This window comes from Xyrauchen texanus, chromosome 12 (genome assembly GCF_025860055.1).
Source record: "Xyrauchen texanus isolate HMW12.3.18 chromosome 12, RBS_HiC_50CHRs, whole genome shotgun sequence".
NCBI lineage: Eukaryota > Metazoa > Chordata > Actinopteri > Cypriniformes > Catostomidae > Xyrauchen > Xyrauchen texanus.
The window spans coordinates 15,052,959-15,077,951 of record NC_068287.1 but is presented as its reverse complement, the minus strand read 5'-3'; the positions used below and the strand labels follow the sequence as shown (position 1 = coordinate 15,077,951).

At 37.2% G+C, this 24,993-nt stretch overlaps 1 protein-coding gene across 2 annotated transcripts in view; it reads left to right on the top strand.

The window, feature by feature from the left end:
* Nucleotides 1-24,993, top strand: part of raver1 (ribonucleoprotein, PTB-binding 1) — a 37,519-nt gene that overhangs the window by 2,711 nt on the left and 9,815 nt on the right. For both annotated transcript variants that reach the window (XM_052138698.1, XM_052138697.1), the window contains exons 3-5: nucleotides 4,806-5,275; nucleotides 21,858-22,049; nucleotides 22,623-22,743. In XM_052138698.1, the coding sequence (XP_051994658.1) occupies nucleotides 4,806-5,275; nucleotides 21,858-22,049; nucleotides 22,623-22,743 (783 nt within the window). The remainder of the gene's footprint in view (nucleotides 1-4,805; nucleotides 5,276-21,857; nucleotides 22,050-22,622; nucleotides 22,744-24,993) is intronic.

Here is a 24,993-nt window from a genome sequence, read left to right as displayed (position 1 = left end):
AAATTTGCATCACGCATAATGCACATGGAGCAATCCGCAACGTGGACAAATGAAGTATACTTTGACCTTAACACCATGTTTATATAGAATTTGTTTTCAATTAATAAATACTACCTACTGTAGGTTTAACAATTTCATGTTCTAACCATTCTAAAAAGCAGGGTACAAACTAGTGATGTCAGTTTCAGCTTTTTATCTTTTAACGTTACCTCTGACTGCTAGCGATAGCTAGCTAGTGAAGCCGTACGCAGTGTAACCTTATGCCAATTAACCTAGCAATGCTAACTTTATATTATGCAATAGTAAAATATTTCTGCCTTATTCTTCACTTTCACACATTATTTTAAGGATCTCTGATTAACTCAAGCCCTTATTTCTCATGAAGGAAGACTTCGAGATTCTGTTTCTTGGATGTTATGATCTCCACAGAAATAGAGCAGAGCATCTCCTCTGTCTCACTGCCTGTTATTAACACTGCGTGAATAAACCCACTATGAACACAGATATTTGACATCACATGGCTGTTAAGTGAAACTGAAGTTCTTTGCATTCACAAAATTAATAAGTTTGTACCTTGTTTATATTTTTGCGGGAGTTTGGCGCAAGTCTCTGTAGATGGCGTGTGCATCAGAGCACTTGAAGTGGTTCATCTTTACATGATGTTTGCGGTGCGGTTCCCTGAGATGCTTGGAGTTCAACTGAATGAGACAAGTGTTTGTTTTTTCCTGCACGCATGAGAAAACATGCAGGGAAAGATGAGGCTGAATCCAGCTTTTTAATCTACTGCTGTTTATTTAGTAAAAGGGACTCTGTGCTTTGAAACTACACAACTCTATCACTGGAGAGAAAAATGTTAATATTTACCTGTTGTCAGTGACTAATAACAGACATTTTTTTTTGGTCTCATAATGTGAAATTTACTCTCATATGTGAGTGATTTACTTGCAATGTAGAGGGCTGATTAACTTACCTCAAAAATGTGTGATCCTCCTCAACCAAATAACGTTAGACGGATCTAGGAATACTCCAGTGCAGATATCTGTGTGTGTGTGTGCGTGTGCGTAAGTTTACAGCAGCAGGGGAGGAGCTGACTGAGAGAGAGCGCAAAACACAACCTTTTATTTTATGTTATGAGTCCGAGAAGTGCAAAAATATTTTAGATGAGAAGTGTAAAAATGTTTTTGGTTCATTACGAGACCTTGGGGGGGCAAATTAGACTGGCGGACTGCCATAGTCTAGTCAATTAATGGAAAACACTGGTTAACGGTCACAGCGCATTTGAAAGTGAGGGAGAGAACTACTGGCATTATCAAACCAGTGACAACATTATTATTTTAACATGTCACTAGTCCTGCAAAACCTCACTGGTGTGATGAAGTCTGTTAACACCCATTTTCTCCATGTGTTTATTACAATTAATCATTAGCTCTTAACCGATTATTCCGCTTGTGTCCTGACTTAAAAGGTTATATTAAACATGCTTACTAACAATATAGAGGTAAAAAAAATCATCTTTTAAAAATACCTCAATGACATTCACTGAATTAAAGGAAAAAACACTGTTTAATTCAGTAAAAAAAAATAAATACTCCAACACAATCCTATTGTTATCAAGTGTTTTTATCTTGTTTTACATTTTAAAATGTCCAAAAATCCTTAAAACAAGATTTTATTTGAGAAGCAACATAAGATATTCAGACTTGCTTTTAAGAGGAGTTATCTGAAATATACTGTGTGTATTCTGTATAAAAGGTCATTTGTTTTACTTTGTTATACTTGGAGTACAGTAAAGACAAAATATACTTATATTCAAGATCTATTCTCTAAAAATATAAATAACTTAATACTTCTCAGGGGAATGGATTTTTTTTTTATTCATTTTTTTTAATGATTTGTTTTGTTTAAAAAAACAAAAAACAATATATTTTTTATATTATATTCAACATTCTTGGATAAAAAAATTTCTTCTGCAGTATAGATGCTAAAAAAAATTAAGTTGTTTTAAAAGATTTATATATTTATATTGGATAACAAGCCATAACAAATCAAAAACATATTTTGTTGCAATGTATAATGGGGTGAAGACTACCCTCTCTCACCTTTCTGTTCTCTTTAATCCATCTTTAACTCACAAAAAACAAACTCTCTTGTATTAATAACCTGCGTATTGCACATTTTCTTCACTATAAGAAATGCACAGTGACCTTTATTGCGATTCAATAAGTCGCAAACCAATACATTATAATCTAGCTGCAGCAAGCATGCGCTCGAGGGACGAGTGTCCCCGCGACAGAGTGTGAATCAGCCGGGTGCATTATCAGTCTCTCCCCCTTAGATCGGGACATTCGCGCAACTACTAGATTATTTGAACCGTATTATTTGAAATTTAATAAAGCTATAATGCATTAGCTGTAACATCAGGGTGTTTTCTTTAAAGATGCTTGACATGCAAATTTAGCTTCAGCGGAGCAGCAGCTCCAGCTCAACTTATTCCACAACGAGCGTGCTTCTGTATTTACTTTTGCTTTATAATTCCCTCATATTTGCGATCTACATCATCTGAAGCCGTGAAAGTTTTCAGTGCCTCTGGACTGTGAGCAGTGTAATTCTTCCTCTCCTAAGTCAGGTGCAAGTTGCAGTGCTGCTCTAGCATTGTCATCATTAGAATTTAATGTGATCATGTAGGGGGATGCACCGATACTACTTTTTCTCTTCTTATATCGGAATAGAATGTCTTTTACATTATTTTGTGGAACTTATTGGGTGTACTCTTTAATATGTAAAGAAATACAAACATCTAACTACACATTATTTCAATACGAATGTATAGCTTATTAAAACAATTTTGTTAACTAGTATACTGGATAATGTAGCTGCAAAATTAACAGTAATTCCAGTATAAGTCATCAGTTTTTTTGCAAATTTGTCTTCAGCTTGAATCTGGATCTCCTTTTTTATTTATTTATTTATTTTTTTTTTTCAATTTAGTTGTAAGATATCAGCTCACTTTTCATTCCCACAGTTATTTTTTGGAACCCATTCAAATTAAATTTAGTTATAAATTGTAAACTAATAATAATGATATATTATAATGGTAATATATCTCAATTGTGCACCTTTAACTTTTAAATCCTCACTTTTATTTTAACATTCTGAACTCGGAAGTGTGTCTGTTTAGTTTAATTCGCTGCTCATTCAAATTACATTTACATTTATGCATTTGGCAGACGCTTTTATCCAAAGCGACTTACAGTGCAATTATTACAGGGACAAACCCCCCGGAACAACCTGGAGTTAAGTGCCTTGCTCAAGGGCACAATGGTGGTGGCCGTGGGGTTCGAACCAGCGACCTTCTGGTAATAAAAATAAAGCACCTGCAGTGCCATTCTAAATGCATACAAGTTAACTTTTTTTATTGTTATCATTTTTGGAGCTTGACAGTAACGAACATGACTAACACCGTATCTGATTTGGATTGGGCTTGTCGGACCGATACCCGATCCGTCTAAAAGCTTCAGTATTGGAGCCATTACCAATCCAGGTATTGGATCAGTGCATCCCTAATCTCAGGTTACATTACATTAAATGACTATTTTTATTGTCGATGTTGTCGATAACGTCAACTAATCGTTTCAGCCCTTATGACAACTCTCACGAGCCACCAGACTTTCTCAAGAATACAGCAGAGTGAAATCCCAATGATAAATGTCCTTTGTCTGTCATCGTAGTGCCGCATTGACTTCTGGGACTTCAAATGTGTTCTTGCAGAGATCTTCTATACCGATAGAACAACATCTGTGCTTTTGACTTGGGAGAGAGCTTAACGTCCAGCTAGTGTGTTTCGAAATTACGTCACCATTTGTGAATTCCACACAAATGAATGGTAAACTGACCTGTTGGTGACCTGTTGCAAAATTGTCTGTCTTAAAAAAAAAAAAACGGCAATTTTATAAATTTTCTCTTGCGCACTCAAAAAGAACTTTGAAAGAGTGCACACTCTGCTACTCTCAGCCAGTATATTCACATAAGTCTATGTGAAAACTGAAGCACTGTATCAAATACACTGAATTTATGATAGTCCTCTAACTCTAGTAAGCACATTAATATTAAGACAAGGCCAAATCCTGGACATTTTTATAAAAATAAATTTAGGTCCAAAACAAAAGAGGACATATGGTCACCCTATGTTGCAGTAACTTAACCTGGAAACGTTGCCTATTAAACGCATTGTGATCGGTAAAGGCTGACAACCAACATAAGCTTCAACAACCCTACCATAAAACATATCCAAGCAAGGAAACAACTTCGCCAAACAGTGAACCGATAAACATCCATCCAGAGGCTGATGACCTGCCGCTGCTGTCCGATACTGCCATTGCTTCCCCAGACATAACATGCGTGAACGAGACAAGCCGGTCCTTCTTTTCTGAGCTTACCGACATGACGTGAACATGGAAGGATGAATGACTTAAGCCTACAATTTTGCGCCAAGTCTGACCCAACAGCTCAAAATAAAATAAAAAAAAACCAATGTAGGCTTATTTTAGTGAATTTGGGAAAGACAAGGACAGGGTTTTGTATTTTTTTATTTATTTATTTATTTATTTATTTTTTTAATAATTGTAATCTGTAAAAGTTTGTGTAGTGGAGATTTAACTTCAAACTTTTTTTTTTCTGCCTTGCAAGCACTAGTATATCCTTCAGGAAATGGGCACCTAGTTCATCATATTATATCTTATTTATGTGATTTAAATATCTTTTGTAAGATTGCTGTTACTCATCTGTTTTCTGTCTTTCTATTCAAGCCTTTGTGACACTACTAAATGGTGAGCAGGCCCAGTTTGCAATTAAGGAATTTCACCAGTATGTGCTCCGTGACCGTGAGATCTTCGTGCAGCTGCAGCCGACGGACGCCATGCTATGCATCGCCAACCTGCCCAGGGCTTTCACCCAGCAACAGTTTGAGGAGCTCGTCCGTCCTTTCGGAAACATAGAGCGCTGCTTCCTGGTGCACAGCGCCACCACAGGCCACTCGAAGGGCTATGGCTTCGTTGAGTACATGAAGAAGGACTCTGCCGCAAGGGCGAAGTCCGAGCTACTGGGGAAGCAGCTTGGGTCACGTATGCTGTATGTGCACTGGACAGAGGTTGGCTCGCTCACTTACCCAATGCTGCACTCGCAATGCCTCTGTGTGGACCAACTACCTCGAAACATCCTCACCGCTCAGGATCTCCACAATGTCCTGACTGACACGCATGCTCCCATATTCTACCAGGTGGGTTTGAGCAAATCACTTGCCAGACACAGCTCTCAAGTTTATTTTTTTTTTTTAAATGAGCATCACATTTTCCTGAATAGGACATATTATTCCAACTTATTTTAAACCATTTTGTTTTTCTAAATGTCATTAAAAAAAATTGAATTTCAGCACCATTAGCATCGAGGGCTACCCCCGACCAAAGATTTTCCTAGTCGACTAGTAGTCGTTAGTTTAAGCCATTAGTTGACTAGTTGTAGCACATTCATGATATTAATTTAATTTCATAAATGTATAATTTTTGGGGGGCATCAGAAAATGTTTTGAGTTTCAAGGCTGAGAAAGAATAAGTAACATTGCTAACACAGTTATACATTACAGAGAAATACTAAACCGTAATAATGAGCTTTTTAAAATATAAATTTTACAAGCGCATGCACAAAGTGAGCCGCAGCGACACCGGAAAAAGCGGTAATGATTCTGAATGTGTCAGAAAAACAGCAAGGAGACCGTTAGAACATTGTTAATTTATAGAGAGAAATGCACATTGTTAAACATGCTGTAATTTAGCTTCCCCACGAACACTTGGATAAATATGCGCCATTAGGCTTATCCAAGTTATCTAACGTTGGAGCGAGCGGCCATGCTAAGTGGCTAACGTTATGCTACTATATGCTAAAAATGATAATCCATGTTTTAAGTCGATGAATGATTGGCAAACAATTGGGGTCATCCTTTACCCTTTCGAAATGTTCTCACTGATTTCCTGCCCGATATAATTAATTACCACATGGACCAGCTGTGTAAACGTTCATGTCTGTCCGTCACTGACTGCGTGACTTCGCAACTTTCTGGGTTTATTTAATTTTTTTCTGTGACCAACTGACCAATCAAAAGTTGGTTGACCAAGACTCCGTTACTGAAGTTCATATGAAGACATGTGATAGCTCTGCGAATCACAAAAGGCTGTGTTTAATAAGTAAATGTATTGTATGCGCAACACGTTATTGAATGGCGCTGCTCTTTTTACGCACAGACTCCTGGCTATTTTTGGCCTTCACAGTGGTGCGCAATATTTGAGCGCTTGAACAGCATCTCAGATTTAGATGCTCAAATAGGGCTGCACGATTATAGCAAAAATCATAATTGTCGGCTATTGCTCTTGATGTTGTAATCGCGATTTATTAATGTCGATTAAAAATGAATTACCATGACATAGGTTTGCAGTGGTATGAGATTTTCACAGTATGATAAGTCTCAGAAAATTCCACTGTATACGGTATTACACAATTTCTATTATCAGTGAAAACAGAAGGGTTATTTATTAATTTATTTTAGAGCAAACACTATTATAATTTAAACCATTTTTTTTATTGAAGTATGTGTAAAGGCCCTTTTTGAAAATAAAATAAATAGAAAAAATAAGAAAGCTAACAGAATTATTATAATAAATCGAATTATAAACATGATAAAAATGTAACCATAGCATGTTATATAACTAAAAGCATGTTAGTTTACATGTTAAATTAACAACTAAATGAAAAATAACATCAGCTGTGTGAGCTTTTGAATTAATGTCCTATAATTATTAAGTTAACATATACTGTAGACTGCTCCTGTCTGTACCTTTTAACATCGTGCTTCTCAACTGGTTTTGCTTCAAGGACAGATTTTACATTGGACATCAATTGGCGACCTGCCATAGATTAAACATAACCTGTATTTAATGTATCCTGGGGTGCATTTCCTTTTTATTCATGGTTTTCCAGTACAAGGACATGCATCATGTGACATTGTTTTTGTTGTTGATGTCAACGTTTGACTTTCAGTACACAACTGAATAACACCGACTGCATGACTATGATAAATGATTACTGCTAGAGTTAGATTAACATACATGTGCAAAAGGACTTCAACATTTCTCAATTGCACAAATAAAAACATACATATTTGTCTCTGGCTTGCTTTTGCTCGCGTGTCAATGATGCCGAGATCTACTTTTATATTTAATTTAATCACTGAGAAGGTTTACCTGCTAAATTAGTTGCACCAAACATCACAAGCAGCCTCAAGCATGGACACAGAGTAGCTGTATAACACTTTTCCTTGAGCAGAATATTGCACTACAGAGCGCTAAATTTGTTCAAAGGAAGAAGTGAGACGTGCATAGTTGTCAGATTGCACAAAATAAGTATAACATTAGGCGGAATATTTCCAATTTGCGCCAAGTATAAATCTCAACCTGGGGGTGTTGTGTATCTTATCTGGCAACCCTGAGCATGTTAAATGCTTGTAGAGACACGTTCGGTCCCAATGCAAGTTAACTGAAGAAAAAAAATGCTTTTACAAGAAATGAGCCGCGGGCCACATTAAACCATGTGGAGGGCCTGATCCGGACCGGGGCTGTATGTTGCCCATGTCTGCTTTAGCTGTTTTTCGAGATTATCATTAAATCTGCCTCGGCAGTCCTAAATAGATCACTTGGGCAGCCGCTGAAATATCTTCAATGGGAGAAACATGGCATTGTTCTTTCCCTGCTGTGCGACCCAGTCCGAATAGACCAGTTGAGAAACACTGCTTTAACTCACACAACACACACGTCAGACCCCCTCACTTCTCTTTGACATTTTCGTGTTTGTGGGGGGGGGCTAAGGTGTATGGAAATTTCATAAACCTTGTATATAAACTCAGCAAAAATAGAAACATCCTCTCACTTTCAACTATTATTTTCCGCAGTCTTATCGTGTGTGTATATATTTGTATGCACTAAAAAAAGATTCCACAAGACAAACTGAACAAGTTTAACAGACATGTGACTAACAGAAATTGAATAATGTGTCCCTGAACAAAGGGGGGTCAAAATCAAAAGTAACAGTCAGTATCTGGTGTGGCCACCAGCTGCATTAAGTACTGCAGTGCCGGTAGTCTAGAGCCTCGACTTTAATCTGATTGACACACAAAGTTTTTCTTTTTCTGATTAACACTTATTGATTCACACACTTGAACACAAAAGGAAAACATATTCATAGAAACAGCTATAACTCTCATTATTCCCCACCCTGACCCTCAACAATATCACAAAAAAATAATTACATTTAAAATTGCACAGCTCTTTCACTACCCCTCTTTTTTTTTATTTATTTTTTTATGAATCCAAGCTGCCTAGCTTTCTACATGACATCTCACACTGGCTAGGATCCACTTTTCAATGCATTTATCCCCTATATTAATGACCGCCCCATTGCCTAAAATACAGAGTCTGGGGCAAAATTACATTTGACTCCCCAATACTGAACCCTTAACCAAAATTCTTGGATCTTAAATCCCACCAAAAAACATTGGTTCTGTCCCCCATCTTCTGATTGGCATTGCCACCAGGTGGGTGTGTCTTTAAGACCAAGCCTGTACAATCTAGAGGCGGTCCAATAGAATTGATGTAAAATCTTAAATTGCATAAGGCCACACCCTTGCTTCTGTAGACTTAACGTTTTTTAGAATCCTAGCCCACACTCCAATTCCAAGTTTAAATCTTTCTCCCATAATCTCTTGAAGTTGTAGTTCAATCTCCCAGACTCTGAATTAGCAGGGAGTAATGCACTGATGCCTCATGACCTTTTCCAAAAGCAGTAATTACTACTCCCAGAGTATCTGCCACTTTAAGGGGTGTATGCTACTCCCACAAATGGTAAAGAGCAGCTGGCGCAGCTGTAAATATCTAACGAAGTGAGACCTGTGAATCCCAAAATGTTGAACCATATTTTCAAAGGACCTCTGAATATACTGAAGAAAATTGTTAAAATTCATTGGGTTATTAAAGAAATTGAAAGTTAAGAATTTAAGTTGACACCATTTGGATGATTCAACTTTCTAGAACTAGAAAGTTCTAAAGTTGAATAATCCAAATGGTGTCTAATCAAATTCTATAACATTTTAAAAGGGGGAAAAAATTATTTTTAGTAGGGTCATACTTAAAAAAACAAAGCATAATTAGTTGAGAAATGCTTAAAGAAAACATTTCTTTTCATTTTATAATTTACATTGAAATGTAATTTAAATAGGCTAAAGGAGTGTGTTCAAAAGCATGTTACCATATTAGCATATTTTTGCTGTGGTATCAACAAAATTGGTATCGAGAATTATGAAATTTCAATGGTATCAGTAACGACTTCTGAAATTTTGGTATCATGACAACACTATAACACCATACAACTAATCCAACATCACCGGATGGCTTGCTATATTATATAAACAAGTCAAATTTCGCCGAAGTACAGTAGGAAAAAGGAAACTCGCACCCACAATCAACTAGAATACTTCAATTTAAAATACAGATTACTTTCCCTCACGTCCAAACTCAAGAGTTGCGCTGGGTGAATCCTGAGTATGACATGAGGGAACCCCCACTGTTGCAGTGCAATAAGATGCAGTGAAAGTTAAGGCAACAAACACAGCATCAACTGTGAAACATTTGAGAATAAAGCAAATCAACATAGAACAAAAAACAGCGAAGTCTTCATCTGATGCCATGTTGAACACAAATGTCGCGGGGAAATTGTGTGCTGTGGAGATGGTGGCTTAGTGACCGAGTCGCATGTATACGCTGTAAGGAGTAAACCTCTTACACAGTGCATATAAATGCAAGCGTTGCTTTCAAGTCTTGAGCAGCTTTCTCACAAACTGTTTTCTGGTGTCCATGTAAATGAGCTTACAGTTTTCAAATGGGCTTCCTGGGCATAAACCCCCAAACCTGTCTTCCACTGGTGGGGCAATCTTTTGATTCCTCCTCAAACGCACACCAGTGGTTTAGACAATTTTGCTCTGTTGGGCTGTGCTAACAAAAGTAATGTTTTGATAGCATGACTTGTGTTTTCACTTCTCAGGGTTATCAGCCTAAAAATGGATTACTTATGTCAGAAACTGTGTGGACACACAAGCTGTATTTTGTGCGTTACCGCATTCCAAAAACATCAGACCGCAATACTTAACACAATGCAATTGCGCATTGCTTTCTCAGCATTGCCACAAGGGGCAATATAGCGGACTTGGTGAACTGTCTACTTCTACAGTAAGATATTTCTTTCAAGCCAACTACTGGCAGGGTGGAGCAACAGTTCGAATAATATTGCTGAGCAAGTGAATTGTCAATATGCTCTATGTACTGTATAGCAACTTACCTGAATAACACATCCAGTTCAATGGCTCAGACTTTTGACTGTAATGCTGTCGCCCCTTTGATTACTGATGTTTGTTAACGCCACATGCAAGAACACGCATTACGGATGTTCAACCAGACTGCACGTTGACGATGCATTGGCCAAGTGCTTGCATCTGCATACACTCACTTGTGTAAAATGGTTCTGGCTTTATAGTTGTCTCTGCATATTAAACTGGGGAATATAAAAATTTTACATACATGACATTATATGCACCCCCTGTAAAATATTAATCCAGACCATATGAAGCAACGTTCAAAATGCATATCATTTCTGAAGTGTGATTTTATTTCAAGTGAAACTGTATTCTGCTGGTAAAACAAATGGGTGATTTGTAAAAGTAGGACATTCTATACCAACATAGATTTGGTTTAAAAATGTTTAAATCATTTTAATGATTAATATTTTCCCGCATGCCATGGTTTACCTCAGCAGACTGTATTTTTGGAAGCATTGCTTTTTCCAAGTTATTACATTTTAATGAAAAATTATGAAGAGATTCTTTTGGAATTATGTGTACTCTTGTGTGATAAGACTGTAAGACACTGACAAAAAGGAAGTAAATGGGGTCAGTTTTGATTTAATGTCTCATGTCTTGTATTTACTAGAGTGAAGGAAAGCAATGTACTGTAATCAACAAGCCATTTAATTATTTCTCCATTTTGGCTCTGTAATGCTTATTTACCTAATTATCTGGTAGAACATTGTCTGCTTTCTGCAGTATAAGGATGATGCAATTTAGGGTGCTTATGTATATAGAGCTAATGAAGGTGAAAATATTGAGCTAATATGGCATTTGTCTTTCCTTTTATTAATAGGTGCTAAGGCAAGCACCACTATTACTGTTAGTCTGGCTTCGGGATTTGAACAAACCCCTTACCCTGAGCATCAAACTTTTGATGTATACCATACTATTTGTGCTACGTTCTAAGGATGCACTGATACATTTATGATATTTGATTTAGAATGTGATCTGCTCATAGTTTGTTTTTGTTTTTTATGATACCTTTCAAATTACTAAATGAATTACACAACTTAGATTTTTTTATGTATTTGGCTACACCTTAGCCAAATTTATTTAAACTCAGTTTTTCAAAATTCCTGACATTTAATCGTAGAAAGCATTCCCTGTTTTAGGTCAGTTAAGATCACTATTTTAAGAATGTGAAATGTCAGGATAATAGTAGAGGATTATTTCTTTCATCATATTCCCAGTGGGTCAGAAGCTTACATACACTTTGTTAGTATTTGGTAGCACTGCCGTTAAATTTAAGTTTTGGGTAGCCTTCCACAAACTTCTCACAATAAGTTGCTGGAATTGTTATATATATATATATAATGTATATGTGCTTCTAACTGAGAAACGCATCGGTACTGTATGTGTGTGTCTACACGAACAAGCACATCAGCACAAATACGCTTTATGAAATCACACTGGTGAAATAAATGCAAACACACATGCTGTTAATACTTATTACCTAGTTGCGTAATTAAAGTCTACATTCCCAAAAGTAATGAAGTGATCGCTCCATTTTTTTTATTTATTTTTTTCACTTCAGTCTACACCCCATAATGACCAGATTTATGATAACTTTGCAAATGTATTAAAGACAAAACTGAAATCACAGTGACAAGTATTCAGACCCTTTGCTATGACACTTGAAATTTAGGTTGGATGTATCCCGTTTCTCAATCATCTTTGAGATGCATTTGCACTTTGATTGGAGTCCACCTGTGGCAAATTCAATTGATTGGACATGATTTGAAAAGGCACACACCTGTCTATATAAGGTCTCACAGCTGAAAGTGTATATCGGAGCAAAAACCAAGCCATGTGGTCAAAAGAACTCCCTGCAGAGCTCAGAGAAGGATTGTGTTGCCACAGATCTGGGGAAGGCTACAAAAAAATGTTTGGCTGCATTGAAGTTTCCCAAGAGCACAGTGGCCTCCATAATTCTTAAATGGAAGAAGTTTGGAACAACCAGGACTCTTCCTGGAGCTGGCCAAACTAAGCAGTCAGGGGGAGAAGGGCCTTGGTAAGAGAGAACCCGATGGTCACTCTGGTTGAGATGATCTGGGCTTTTGCCTAGTGGCCAGATGGAAGCCTCTCCTCTTTGCAAGACACGTTAAAATGCTACTAAAATATCCCCTGGTCTGGTGAAATGAAGATTAAACTGTTCAATTTCAAGCGTTATGTCTGGAGGAAATGGGCACTGCTCATCACCTACGCAATACCATCCCAACAGTGAAGCATGGTGGTGGTAGCATCATGCTGTGGTGGTGTTTTTCAGCGGCAGGGACTAGGGGACTGGTCAGGGTTGAAGGAAGCTGAATGCAGCAACATAGAGATATCCTTAATGAAAACCTGGTCCAGAGCGCTCCGGATCTCAAGACTAGGCCGACGGTTCACCTTCCATCATGACAATAGCACTAGGGTTGGGTTTCAATTTTATCGATTCTGGTTATTGAATCCGGTTCTTATCGAATCTTTGTTCCAATTCCAATAATTGTTTGGAGAGGAAAAAGAGCAAATACTACCTTTTTTTTAAATTCTTACCACATTTAGGCTATAACCAGTAAACTGCCAATTATGACTGTTTCCCATCATTTATAAAATAAATCTTTAATTGTATTTTTTATTTTTTTTTATAAGGAATGATCAACAAAAACATTTACAAACCAATTCTTTTAAAATAGAACGCAACATTATATAACCGAGTCATTGGAAGCAGTAACAATGTCAAAGAGGCAATGCAATGCAAAGTCAGCAATTCTTTTGAAGAAAAATCAGCATGTCTGCCTTCTCTGGAAAGATGCATGATCTCTCTGGGCTAATTGTATCCCCAGCAGTAGAAAAATCCCTCTCACTGGGGGTAGAGGAGGCCAGTGCACAAAGGTATGAGAGCGCTAGGTCTGACAGGAAAGGATACGTGTGTCTCTTGTTCCACCACCAGAGAGCAGGATTTTCAGAGGTCATTATGGGCAGCATGTCCCCATACATCTCCAGCTCTTTGCAAGTATTTCTTGGATGGACAAGGTGCTCTGAATTAGGTTCTCCTTATGGACATCATCATCTGCGAAATGCTCCTCCGAAGGAGTCATCTTCGCCACCTTGCAGGTATGAAGCTTTAATGATCAAAGAAGAAATATACGAGTTTAGCAACTTAAAGTTTATGTCTCCGGTTTTTATCATGATGTTCTCACCACCGGTATAGTTTCATTCTTTATCTATCTGTCTGTCCCTCTTACCATCACAATTATCTGTCCGCTGCAAGTGTAATAAGCAATTAGACTAGACAAAGTAGTAACATATATATGGGGCATGATGCAGGAAATTAGTATTTGATAATTAAAGGTCTAAATTCAATTCACATTCATAATGAATACCTGCTCTGTTTCTGTTGGATGTGCTGCTGCCAGTAATTTGTCCTTTTTATCCAGTCACAGACTGTAATCATCCTCTGGTTTATGCTTAAACCGAGGATCCAATGCTGTCGCCTCTCCTAGGAAGTCTTTTGACATTGACCTTATAACGCTGGGACAGATCAGTCCAGACTGTCTTAAGGGTGGACAAAAACACTATCTCCATCTTGGAAAAAAAAAATTTATATATATTTTTTTTTCTTCTTCCCTCAGTATGGGTAGAATCTGGCTGCAAGTTGGACTTCTCAGTTGAGACCGTGTGTGGATGTGTAAAGAATTAGCATGAGTTAGACAAAGTCCTCTGCTCTTTATGTCCTCCTCCGATAATCTAGCAAGTCTGTTTTGGACAAAAAAATTTTTTCAGATATCAAATTATGAATTATTTTTCAATCAATATTCCACTTAGCTAGGTAATTGAATTACTCATTAATTGCATCCCATTATGTAACATGGACCACAACATATCGCTGTGTTCAAAAGCTGTCATATACCTGTCCCTCTCCATTGGTTTTCTTAGCTGTTGATCCTAAGAGGCAGCTTGAATTGCTGCTCAAGGAACCTCTCAAACATAAGGTAAAGAGTGTGCTGGGGCAGGTCTACAAAACAGAGAACCGTAATTATATCTTTAAGTAACACAATAATATTTAACTTGATAATGAGTAATAATTCTTACTCCGAATGTGTTGCTTCTAGGGTTGCAGCGGTATACTGGTTTCACGGTATGAAAATTGATTATCATACCATGTAGATTTGCTTATCTATGGTATTGAGGGAAAAAATGCAACCGGACAGAGAATCTGACATGCGTGTACGCATCACCTTTCCATCTCGTCTGCCTGTCAGACTCGTCAACTTGCAACACGCATGCAGCAGAGAAAATTTCAGGGAGAAGCGAGGCAAGGGGGTCTGATGGTGTGTGTGTCTGTCTGTCTGTTAAAACAGTATTTCTCAGTTGGTCTATTCGGACTGGGTTGTGGACAGCAGGGAAAGAACAATGCCATGGTTCTCCCATTGAAGATATTTCAGCTGCCACCCAAGTGATAGCCTATTTAGGACTGCTGAGGCAGATGAAATTATTTCGCATTCAGCTAAAGGCTTCTCATCTTCACTTTCGCACGAGTGTAACAACTGGGCTTCCCTCGATATTGCGGAGCGCAGGCATCAAAACTGATGTGACCATTTTTAATTCTAGTGAGACTTCTAGTTTAAAGCATTACGGAGGAAGTAAATTCAAAACTCTCAAACAGTAGGTAGCCCTGATGTGCCAAACAGCACTGAGGAAAAGAGCAACACTGTACTAAGCGGCAACATTTTTTTATTACACCACCTTTACAAATTTGTTTCGCAAATTTTCACGAGTAAAATTAACCATTATATTTTGACAAAATGTTATAGTTTCATATTAAATAATTAGGGATGTCCCGATACCACTTTTTCCACATCCGATTCCAATATCGTAAATCTCAGTATTGGCCGGACCGATACGGTGTTGTTTTTTTGCATAATCAGTTTATAATGTCTTTACTTTGTGTGGAAATAATTTGGTGTACTCTTTAATATGTAAAGAAACAAACCTTTAACTACATTTTATTTCAATATAAATGTATAGCTTTTTAAGAAACACTATTATTAACTAGTATACTGGATAATGTAACTGCAAAATTAACAGTAATTCCTGTACAAGTTATCCGTAGAAATTTTGGCATAAAGGATTCAGATCTTTTTTTTTTTTTTTCTTTTGTAAGATATCATCTCAATTTTCATTCACACTTTTCATTCACACATTTCATTCACTTTTTGGAACCCGTTCAACTTAAATATTTTGTAAACTAATGATAATAATAGTAATATATTATGGTAATATATCTCAATCGTGCACGTTTCGTCACTGCTGTCACAGCACTCCCTGCCGTCACAGCACTCCCTGAGTTCTGATTACACGCACCTGCATATCATTAATGGCTAATCAAAGACTGCATAAATACCCCGCTTTCTCACACACACACACACACACACACACACACACACACACACACACACACACACTCTCTTTGCCTGTTCTCATCGATAGTGTCTCTGAGACTCCAGAACTTTCTACTATGTCAAACATACCTGTGTGTTCATTATCGCCTGCAAGTATCATACAATTGTTGCGAGTTATCTCTTTCATCGTGTTTATACACTGTCTGTATATTACTTGCGTGCTGTTTGCCACTGCTCAACTGGATTTACTCACAATGTTTACATCAGTTTCAATCATCTGCACTATAAACCCTGCTACTGAGTTCATATCTCTGCCTCCGCGAGTCTCTCCGTGACAGCTTTAACTTTTAAACCCTCACTCTTTTTATTCAGTTTAATTTGCTTCTTATTTAAATTCTGGTAAAATGCACCTCTGGTGCCGTTCTAAGTCCATATAAGTGAACCAAACTGCTGTGCATCTACATCTGAGATGTTCGTTTGTTGCGCTCAAATATTGTGCACGCGTGAAGGCTCAAAATAGCCGTGTGTGTGTGTGTGTGTGTGTGTGTGTGTGTGTGTGTGTGTGTGTGTGTGTGTGTGTGTGTAAACTGAGAAGTACCATTCACTAACGCGACTTCATCTTCAATGGCTTTGAATAAAATGCATGAGTCATATGAACTGCTTTAATGGTGTTTTGTCATTTGTTTTGAGCTTGACAGTAACTAACATGACTAACACGCAGTATCGGATTTGGGTCGGACCAATACCGATCCATCTAAAAACTTCAGTATCGGAGCCGATACCGATTCAGGTCTCGGATCGCGACATCCCTAGAAATAATCTAAAGGTAGAATCTTTTAGACCTCATTTTATATCAACAGTGGCAGCTGTAGTTAGTTTAAAGATGTGTTTCAGCTAGTTTTTATTTTTCATAAATACTATAATTTGTTATTATTATTATTATTATTATTATGTTCTGTTTGTCACTTAATGCATGTCCTTGTACTGGAAAACCATGAACAAAACTATGCAACATAAAAGGAAATCTGTTTTCACTGATAATTGTAATTGTGTAATGCCATATACCTTGAAACCATGATATTTTCTGAGACTATCATACTGTGAAAATCTCATACCTTTGCAACCCTAGTTGCTTCTTTCAGAGCACAGTCTTGGCCATGGTTGACCATTTTGCCACTGAGGTAATTGTGTACACTCTTTGAGCCCAAAGATTAAGGGTGTGTGCAAAGCAGTCTATTTTAATGAGGTTAAGCTTTACAGTTAAACTGCCCCATTCATGTTGGAAGCATTATCCACTGTGATAGCTGCAACTTTTCTCCTTATCCCAAACTCATCTAAAATGTCCCCAATTTCTTCTACCACTGCTCCTATTTGTGCTTTGTTGATGGCTTTTGTTTTAAGGACTTTCTGATTCATCTTTCCTCAGTGATTTAATGTGCTGTAAATGTAATGGTCCTGGCAAATGCACTGGCAATTGCTATTTTGCTGACCTTTTCCAGATCTGATTTGTTTTTCTTTGTACAAGGCTGTATCAAGTGATTGGACAGACTATACCTGGAGGGTGGGTTGTATTTGGGATTTGGGACATTGGTCATCTCCCTGCAGAGAAAATTTACACTTATGCTACAACAGGGAAAAACGGGGAACCTAATCAAGAATGCATTTTGCATACCTAAACGAAGGTGACTCAACCATAGCAAAAGGATGTAATCCCTTCACCACACATCTTGTCATTCATCCACTTTCCCCTTCATGGCTAAATTTAATGGAGTTTCTGGCTCTTCAAATAAAGATTGTTTAGATTACATTACTCTATTGATCTCTATTTGGATCAATTGACTGTTGATTATACACTAAACACTGCTCTGCAGATGAATACTATTGGACACTGCATGGAAAGCAAACATTCATAGTTTGTTGTCTTTTGCATGCGTGTTGAAGATGACCGAGCAGGATGGCACCTCTTATTCGTTCTGTGGCATGCATGTGACTATTATTCAGTAAATTACACCCTTCTGCTGTTTAATAATCACACTTGGCCATATCGAGACTTTTTTTTTTAATTATTATTTTCAAATGTTCTTTTGATTTCATCAAAATTCTCACATTTACATTTTGCTAATGGCAGCATACTTTAATATGGTAACGAAATGTCCTAATGGAAGAAGAACTACACAGAAAAAGTACATTTCAAAAGCATGTACCGTTGTGGAATAAGCAGAGGCGGAGCTCTTTAAAGGAAACATCCCGGCGTAACATCATTATTAAAGTTCAAATAATACAGAAGCAGGTCAGGTTAATAACTATAAACTCAGAAACTGGCATTTCTCTGTGTGGTCTGTGCCTCTTCTATGAGTTGCGCGAATGTCCCGATCTCAGGGGGAGAGATTGAAACTGCACCCGGCTGAGAGAGACTCTGCCTCGGTCGCTCCTCCCTCGCGCGCGCACGCTAAATGCAGCTAGATTAGAATGCGGTTGCTCGCGACTTAATCATATATATATATATATATATGATCATGTATGTCACTATGCATTTCTTATCAATGAAGAAAATTGGCAATATGCAGCTTTATTAACAAGAGGGCACTTTGCACGTTAGTTTGTAAATTGTTTTTTATTCATTCTATTGTATTGTTTTATTTAGGCTTTTTTTTGTACTTGGTAAAAACTTAAATTAAAAGTTGCAAAAGTTGAAGCAAATCTTATATAAGTGTTCAAAAATACTTTAAGCATACATTGTTCAGTTTTGTTTAATTAAAAAATAATATATTTAAATCAAGTGTTGCTCAATGGCATTTTTCTGTTCTTAGTTCTGCTGCTAATGTTTTGTAGACTTTGTTAATAAAAGTGTTGTTTAGTAACCTGTTTTTGCTTTGGTACTGAAAATGGTATCGAGTACCGTGAAATTTCACTGGTATTGGTACCGACTACTGAAAGTTTGGTACTGTGACAACACTAATGCACAGAACTAGTTGTTGTCTGCTGTGTTTTTTTTTTTTTTTTTTTTAAGCCCCCTTTTGATTTCGGAAAATCTGAATAGTGTAAGCCCGTTTATCGGTCCAATGAAGGTCTCTGCGCGTTACAGTCTTTCTTGTACGCAACACAACAATATTAAATGAAATACATTTTCTCTTATGTATTATCTCGTTATTTCATCTGACTCCATAAATGAAAAAGGTTTTTAATGATATCTGAGTATCATTAAAAGTGAGCGAATGTTTGATTATTCCTTTAACTCTTTAATTATATTTTACCCGCTTAGATTAAGAAACTATGTCGCTTTGAGGTCCTCGCGTGTTTTTCTCTACACCGCTGGTCTCACGATCACAAGCGGCCAGTATTGGATCATCAAACAGAGGTAATTGCTATATACCTGAGATCGGTCACATTCACGTGATACACAATCAAAGATACTTCAGTATAGCCCCATGGAATTGCATACACTTGAATGTAACTTAACGCTTTCTTCAGTAGAGGTCACGGCCACTATTATAGATGTAAGTTGACCAACATAACTTCTCTTATAATAGTTTTGATTGGCCATCGTGGTTTCCCACGTACACTTATCTGGAGAAACATCAAATTAAAACAGAGGTAAGACACCCAGATTTAGATTGGTCAAGCAGCGTTTGCTGTTCTAAACGGAAATTCCCTTTTGTCTTTGCAAACCAAGTACACTTGAATCGATGCCAAATATTAGTCGTCACTAATCTGACGCAGACTTGCGGTAACATACTTAATCATTCAATCTGTTTGGGAAACACAATGTCAGAGTCAGTCAGAATAAATCAAATGTTGACAATTTATTGACCAGGTAACATAATCAATTCATCAATTCCAATTAGACATTGATAAGTCAAAGTTAGACATTTTATCAAAACATAAGAAATACTAATTGCAATCACCTGAAATAAACTACAAACAGTAAACTGTTTGGGATCGCCTGATTACAGAGAGCCTTTTATCAGCCTATACCCTATATGTGTAGCCCTTCCATGTACATAAACAATACCTAAAATCTCTGCCAAGCTTATCTCAGTATCTAAATTACCAAGTGTGCTGGTACTCGGCGCAGAAATTGTTGTTGATAGACTTTTACTTCAGCCTCTTCTGACATTTATCCACTGCATGTATCCACTAGATTGCTGACATTTACAATGATTTACCTTTTATTACCATTACATCCTGACCTGTTTATTTTATACAATATTATAGACTGAAGTCCTTTTAAAAGAATAAATCACCCAAAAATAAGTTGTCGTCATTTACAGACCCTCATATCGGTCTAACTGTATATTTCACAATTTGTCCTCCTGTGGAATACAAAAGGAGTAATTTTACCGAATGTCCAAGGTGCTTTCTTCTGTAAGATTGCGTATAGTGACTAATCAGATTTGAGAGCTGCAGGGTAAGTGAATAACATGTAAATGTTAAGTTAAATTTCACTTGAATGTCCCAACTCTTGTCAATTTTACGTGATTTCCCTGAGGCCATGCTGTGTGCTCTAACTTATTATGGTGACCACCTGACTGGACCAGGTGCTGTCATTCTGGAATAAGACGGAGCATATGAAAAGCTGCTGCCTTTTTCATATGTTAAACAATGACAACACACCCCATGGGCTGTCTGATGTTGCTTGGAGTAGTTTATTTATTTATTTATTTATTTATTTTTTTTTATGTTTCCCATCAATATGGAATTGGGACAAACTTTGAGAGGTTCATGGTTCTTGAATCTGTTGTTCTCTGCTCCCTCTTCTATTTGGTTTTAGGCAGGTATTGAATTGGCCTTATTTAAATGAGGCTCCAATCATGTGTAAAATGGTCAAGCAATGTTTTATGAATTTCAGCAATATCTACTTAAGGACTTAGCGACTCATTGTATTTGATTGTTTAAAATGATTCCCACCAAGCACAGGCTTCGGAGCCATTATTAGAGTCATTATTATCGTTAATGGTTCTGTCAAAAAATATTGTCTCCTTTGTGGACGTATGCATGTGTTCATAGATTAGGTTTCTTTGTGCATAGTCAGCAGCATAGTCCTGGTCTTATTTTTGTCTGAGTAATATGGATGTGTTGAAGTTAGTTACTAACATTGTTAAAAATGGGGTTTTTTTTCCTAGGAAAGGGAATCATTAGGAATGAAACTTTTTCATACTCTGTGTAACGGTTCCTGTTCCTTAATGATTTCATGAGGAATAATTGTTCCTAACTATACAATCACCAAAACAATTAGGGCCTGTATTCATAAAGATTTTTCTTACCACTAGGAGTTCTCCTGAAGAGTTCCTAGCTAGGATTTAAAATCTATTCACAGAATTTCTGAGAGCAAGTTTTAAGGAAATCTTAAAATGAGAGTAAGACTGAGTTGACCTAATTTCTACGGATAATGTCATGTTTTATTAGCATGCTTTTTTAAAGCCCCTCAGTGATTTGGTAGACAGGGAACCACTATTTATCAGCTAAGACCGGCAACGATATGCATGCATACAGTAGAACAATTTTTTTCAGTTGATGAAAAGACATTTCTTCATCATGTGAGAACCTCGCGTCCATCCTGTCAACAGCATAAAAAAACCTGGTAGACTCGTAAGTGCCTTGATTCCCCATGAATGCCCCCTTTTTTTCAGTGAGTGTGCATCCACAGGAAAAAAATTGAAGTCTGGATAGGGCAAATATAGTTTGAAAGATTATTCTGCTGACGGATGACTGAGGTTTCCAATTCATCCATGCTAGACTGTTTTATTTTGATGTGTCCAGGGATCACAGAGTAGTCAAAAAAAAATTTCACTGGTGTAATCAGGTTGTTTCAGTTTGTGCGAGAGGTAACTGCATTTAATGCATCTAAACGGATTCTTAAAAGCAGCTGGTTGTCAGTTCCCAACTCTTGTTTTCCAAAAACCCAGTGTTTGAGTTGGCTCAGTCATTCCACCTGATTACAATACCATCACTGTTACTGAAAATGTTCACCCCTCCGACAGCTTGCGCAGGGGCAAGATTGCAGTTTTCAACAGTTTGCAGTGCTGGAGTTCTCCACACCAGAGATGGCTGAAGAAGTGCAGCGCCATACTGACAGAACGGCTTTGGGTGGCACTCACATACGGGTGTCTTTCTGTGCCCCAGGTCCACCGGGAAGGAGCATGCTAGCTGCCCTCATTGCTGCCCAGACCATGGTAAACTCCCTCCCAATATTTGGTGTGTTAAGTGAGTCCCATGCATCACTTCGTATGTGCTGACAGTTACATTAGGGCAGTATGATTCACAGATGCATTGCAATAAAAAATCTTTTTAGAGGGCATTGATTTGCAAAATTCATAATCAGATATGTAATGGCTTATGCAGTGTATTAATGCATATGCAATGCAAAATTCATGTCACAGTCAATTAGAATATCTTTCCGAGGCAGAAGTTGACTGTCCGTTATGATGCTCTGCTACCATCTTCAAAGATGTTTTGAAATGCTTCATGTTAACATGACTAGCATTCATGGGATCTATAGAAACACCAGCCAGTTCTTGTTGCTTTTAGCTCCAAACAGAAAACTCTTGAGCAAATTTCAGAGCTTCTGAATTTCGGAAAGGGTAACCTGACTTGGTAGGGTAACATTTATAGTCTTATTGCAGAAGATTTGTACCCTTGTTGACAAAATGATGCATTGAGAATTGGATTGTAATTGCATCATGATTACTTGAATAACATTTTTAATTGGAATTCTAAGGTGCCTGAAATTTCATGTGTTTCTACAGGCCCTGAACAGAGGGAAAGGTCTCCTCCCTGAGCCCAACGCCATGCAGATCCTTACTGGCTTAAATAACCCTGCAACACTTAAGATGCTGATGGCGTCTTTCATTCCAGGACATAAACAAGGTGCTTATGATTCTGTTTTGCGCTTTCTTAGTCCCTGCCCAGATTTGTTTTCATTAGAGATGTCCCGAGCGATCGGCCGGCAATCAAAATCGGCCAATATTCGGCTTTAATCCATGATCGGCTGGCTGATCGTGCCTAGATTTAGGGCCGATCTTTTATGCAGCATGCAGGCAATCACCCATATTCTGCTCCTCTAATGAATGAGTGCTTACTCAGCCCATGAAGCATGACAGAATGGCCTATGGAGGTTGAGTTGTTGGCAATTCTAAGCATTCACAAATTGAAACTTTCAGACATTATGTAATTGAGATGAATATGCCGGTTTATTTTAAAAATGTGTAAGAATTACATGTGTATGAATATTAATTTGCCCATTTTCTAGAGTCGTTACAATAGTTATACAGGCTTGTTGCACAGTGAACAGGATATAGAGGCTGCTAACAGGTTTCAAAACAAATTAAATGACAAATAAACATGCAAATACTTGATGCATGACATGAGTTGTGACAATCAGACGTTGTGTTGAGTGATTGACTATTTGAGCAATCATGAGCACTTTTAGCTTTACTCTTTTTAACATGAGCGCTCTGTGTCAAAGACGTGCACTCTTCAGGTGCTTTCAATATCTCATCAGTCACTCATCCCAATTTAAATCAGATTAATATTGGTCGTAATACCACTAATGATAAATATAACCGTTTAACCTTCAATAACGACACCGCGTCTTCGTGCATTTGCTTAATAATTCGTGATTTGTGTTACAGCAAAACTCAGACCGTAAACAGAACTAATAGATGTAAATTAATGATTTCTTACTGGAGCCATTTTAGAGCTTGTTATGAATATATTTTTCTTATTTGTGAATGCATCTCTGCGTTGTGTGATGCTTTCATGGTGTTTACTGGTTGTCAGTATGTCACAATGGCATTTTGATATTGACAACAGAACTATTAATAACGGTTTTATTATTGTTGAGCTTTGGCCTGTTCAAGTGTAACTGTTTATGCCACTTAAGTGGAATTGCACAATTTTTAATTAATTTTTATAGAATACATTTTTTGTTGTGACTATTCAAGTCAAGCTGTTTACACCATTTTTAAGTGTATGTAAGATTTCTATTCATCCATACAGAACTTCAGATTTGTGATATATTTTTGTACCTTAATATTGAAGTTTAAGCCATTACACCATTCTAAGAAGCTGATTTTATATGTGAGTTTTATCAAAATGCTAGCTGCACTAAGTTTTAAGCATTCTGCTGAAGACATCTTTTAGTTACTTTGGTTACTTGGTTATTTTTGTAAACAAACAAAAAAACTGTCTGCAGCTCTATCTATGCAAATACAAGTATCGGGACTTGGTATTGGCAGATATTTAAATATCAGGATCGGGGGCCAAAAAAGCTGATCGGGACATCCCTAGTTTTCATTTTTACCCTGTCAGTGGTATAGAGTGCTCAATTGATTACTTCTGCAATCTTATTATAAGAGTAGTTATCAGAGTTACCGTAGCCTTTCTGTCAGCTCGAACAAATCTGGTCATTCTCTGAAGTCTCATCAACAAGGCTTTTCTATCTGCAGAACTGACACTCACTAGGTATTTTTTGGTTTTTGCACCATTCGGAGTAAACTATAGACTGTTGTGCATAAAAATCCCAGGAGATCAGCAGTTGGCTGATTGCATGAATAAGTAGGTGTACAGGTGTACCTACTTAAGTGTTCTGGGAGTGTATTTGTATATCATAATATTTTGCAATAAACAGTCATTCTAGGGCTGTGTGATATGGCAAAAAAATCAATCTCGATTTTTATCAAACTCATGGACTATACATGATTGACAATATTATTATTATTTTTTTTCCCCAACTTTTAAATGTACTCCATGATTCAGATTGCATGTTCTTTATTAGAATGCAAGGCAACCTGGTTAGAGAAATCAAAGTTGTTTTTATTATAGGAAAGAAATGTGTGCAAGAAATTTTCAAGTGCACCACAGGGGAAGTTGTCAACATAGTGTTAATGTAAATTAAATAAAATCTAATGCATCCACATGTTCAGAAATAATACAATAAAATATGAAAACTGCAAAAAATTAGGTAGGTATTAATTTTTATCTGAACTAGGGCTGCACGATTTGGGGAAAAAAGTCATATTGCAATTTGAGGTTCATATTGCGATATGCTGTTGCGATTTATAATAAACAAATGGTATCATGAGTCAACTTGCTTGGTTATCAAGGAAAATGCACACA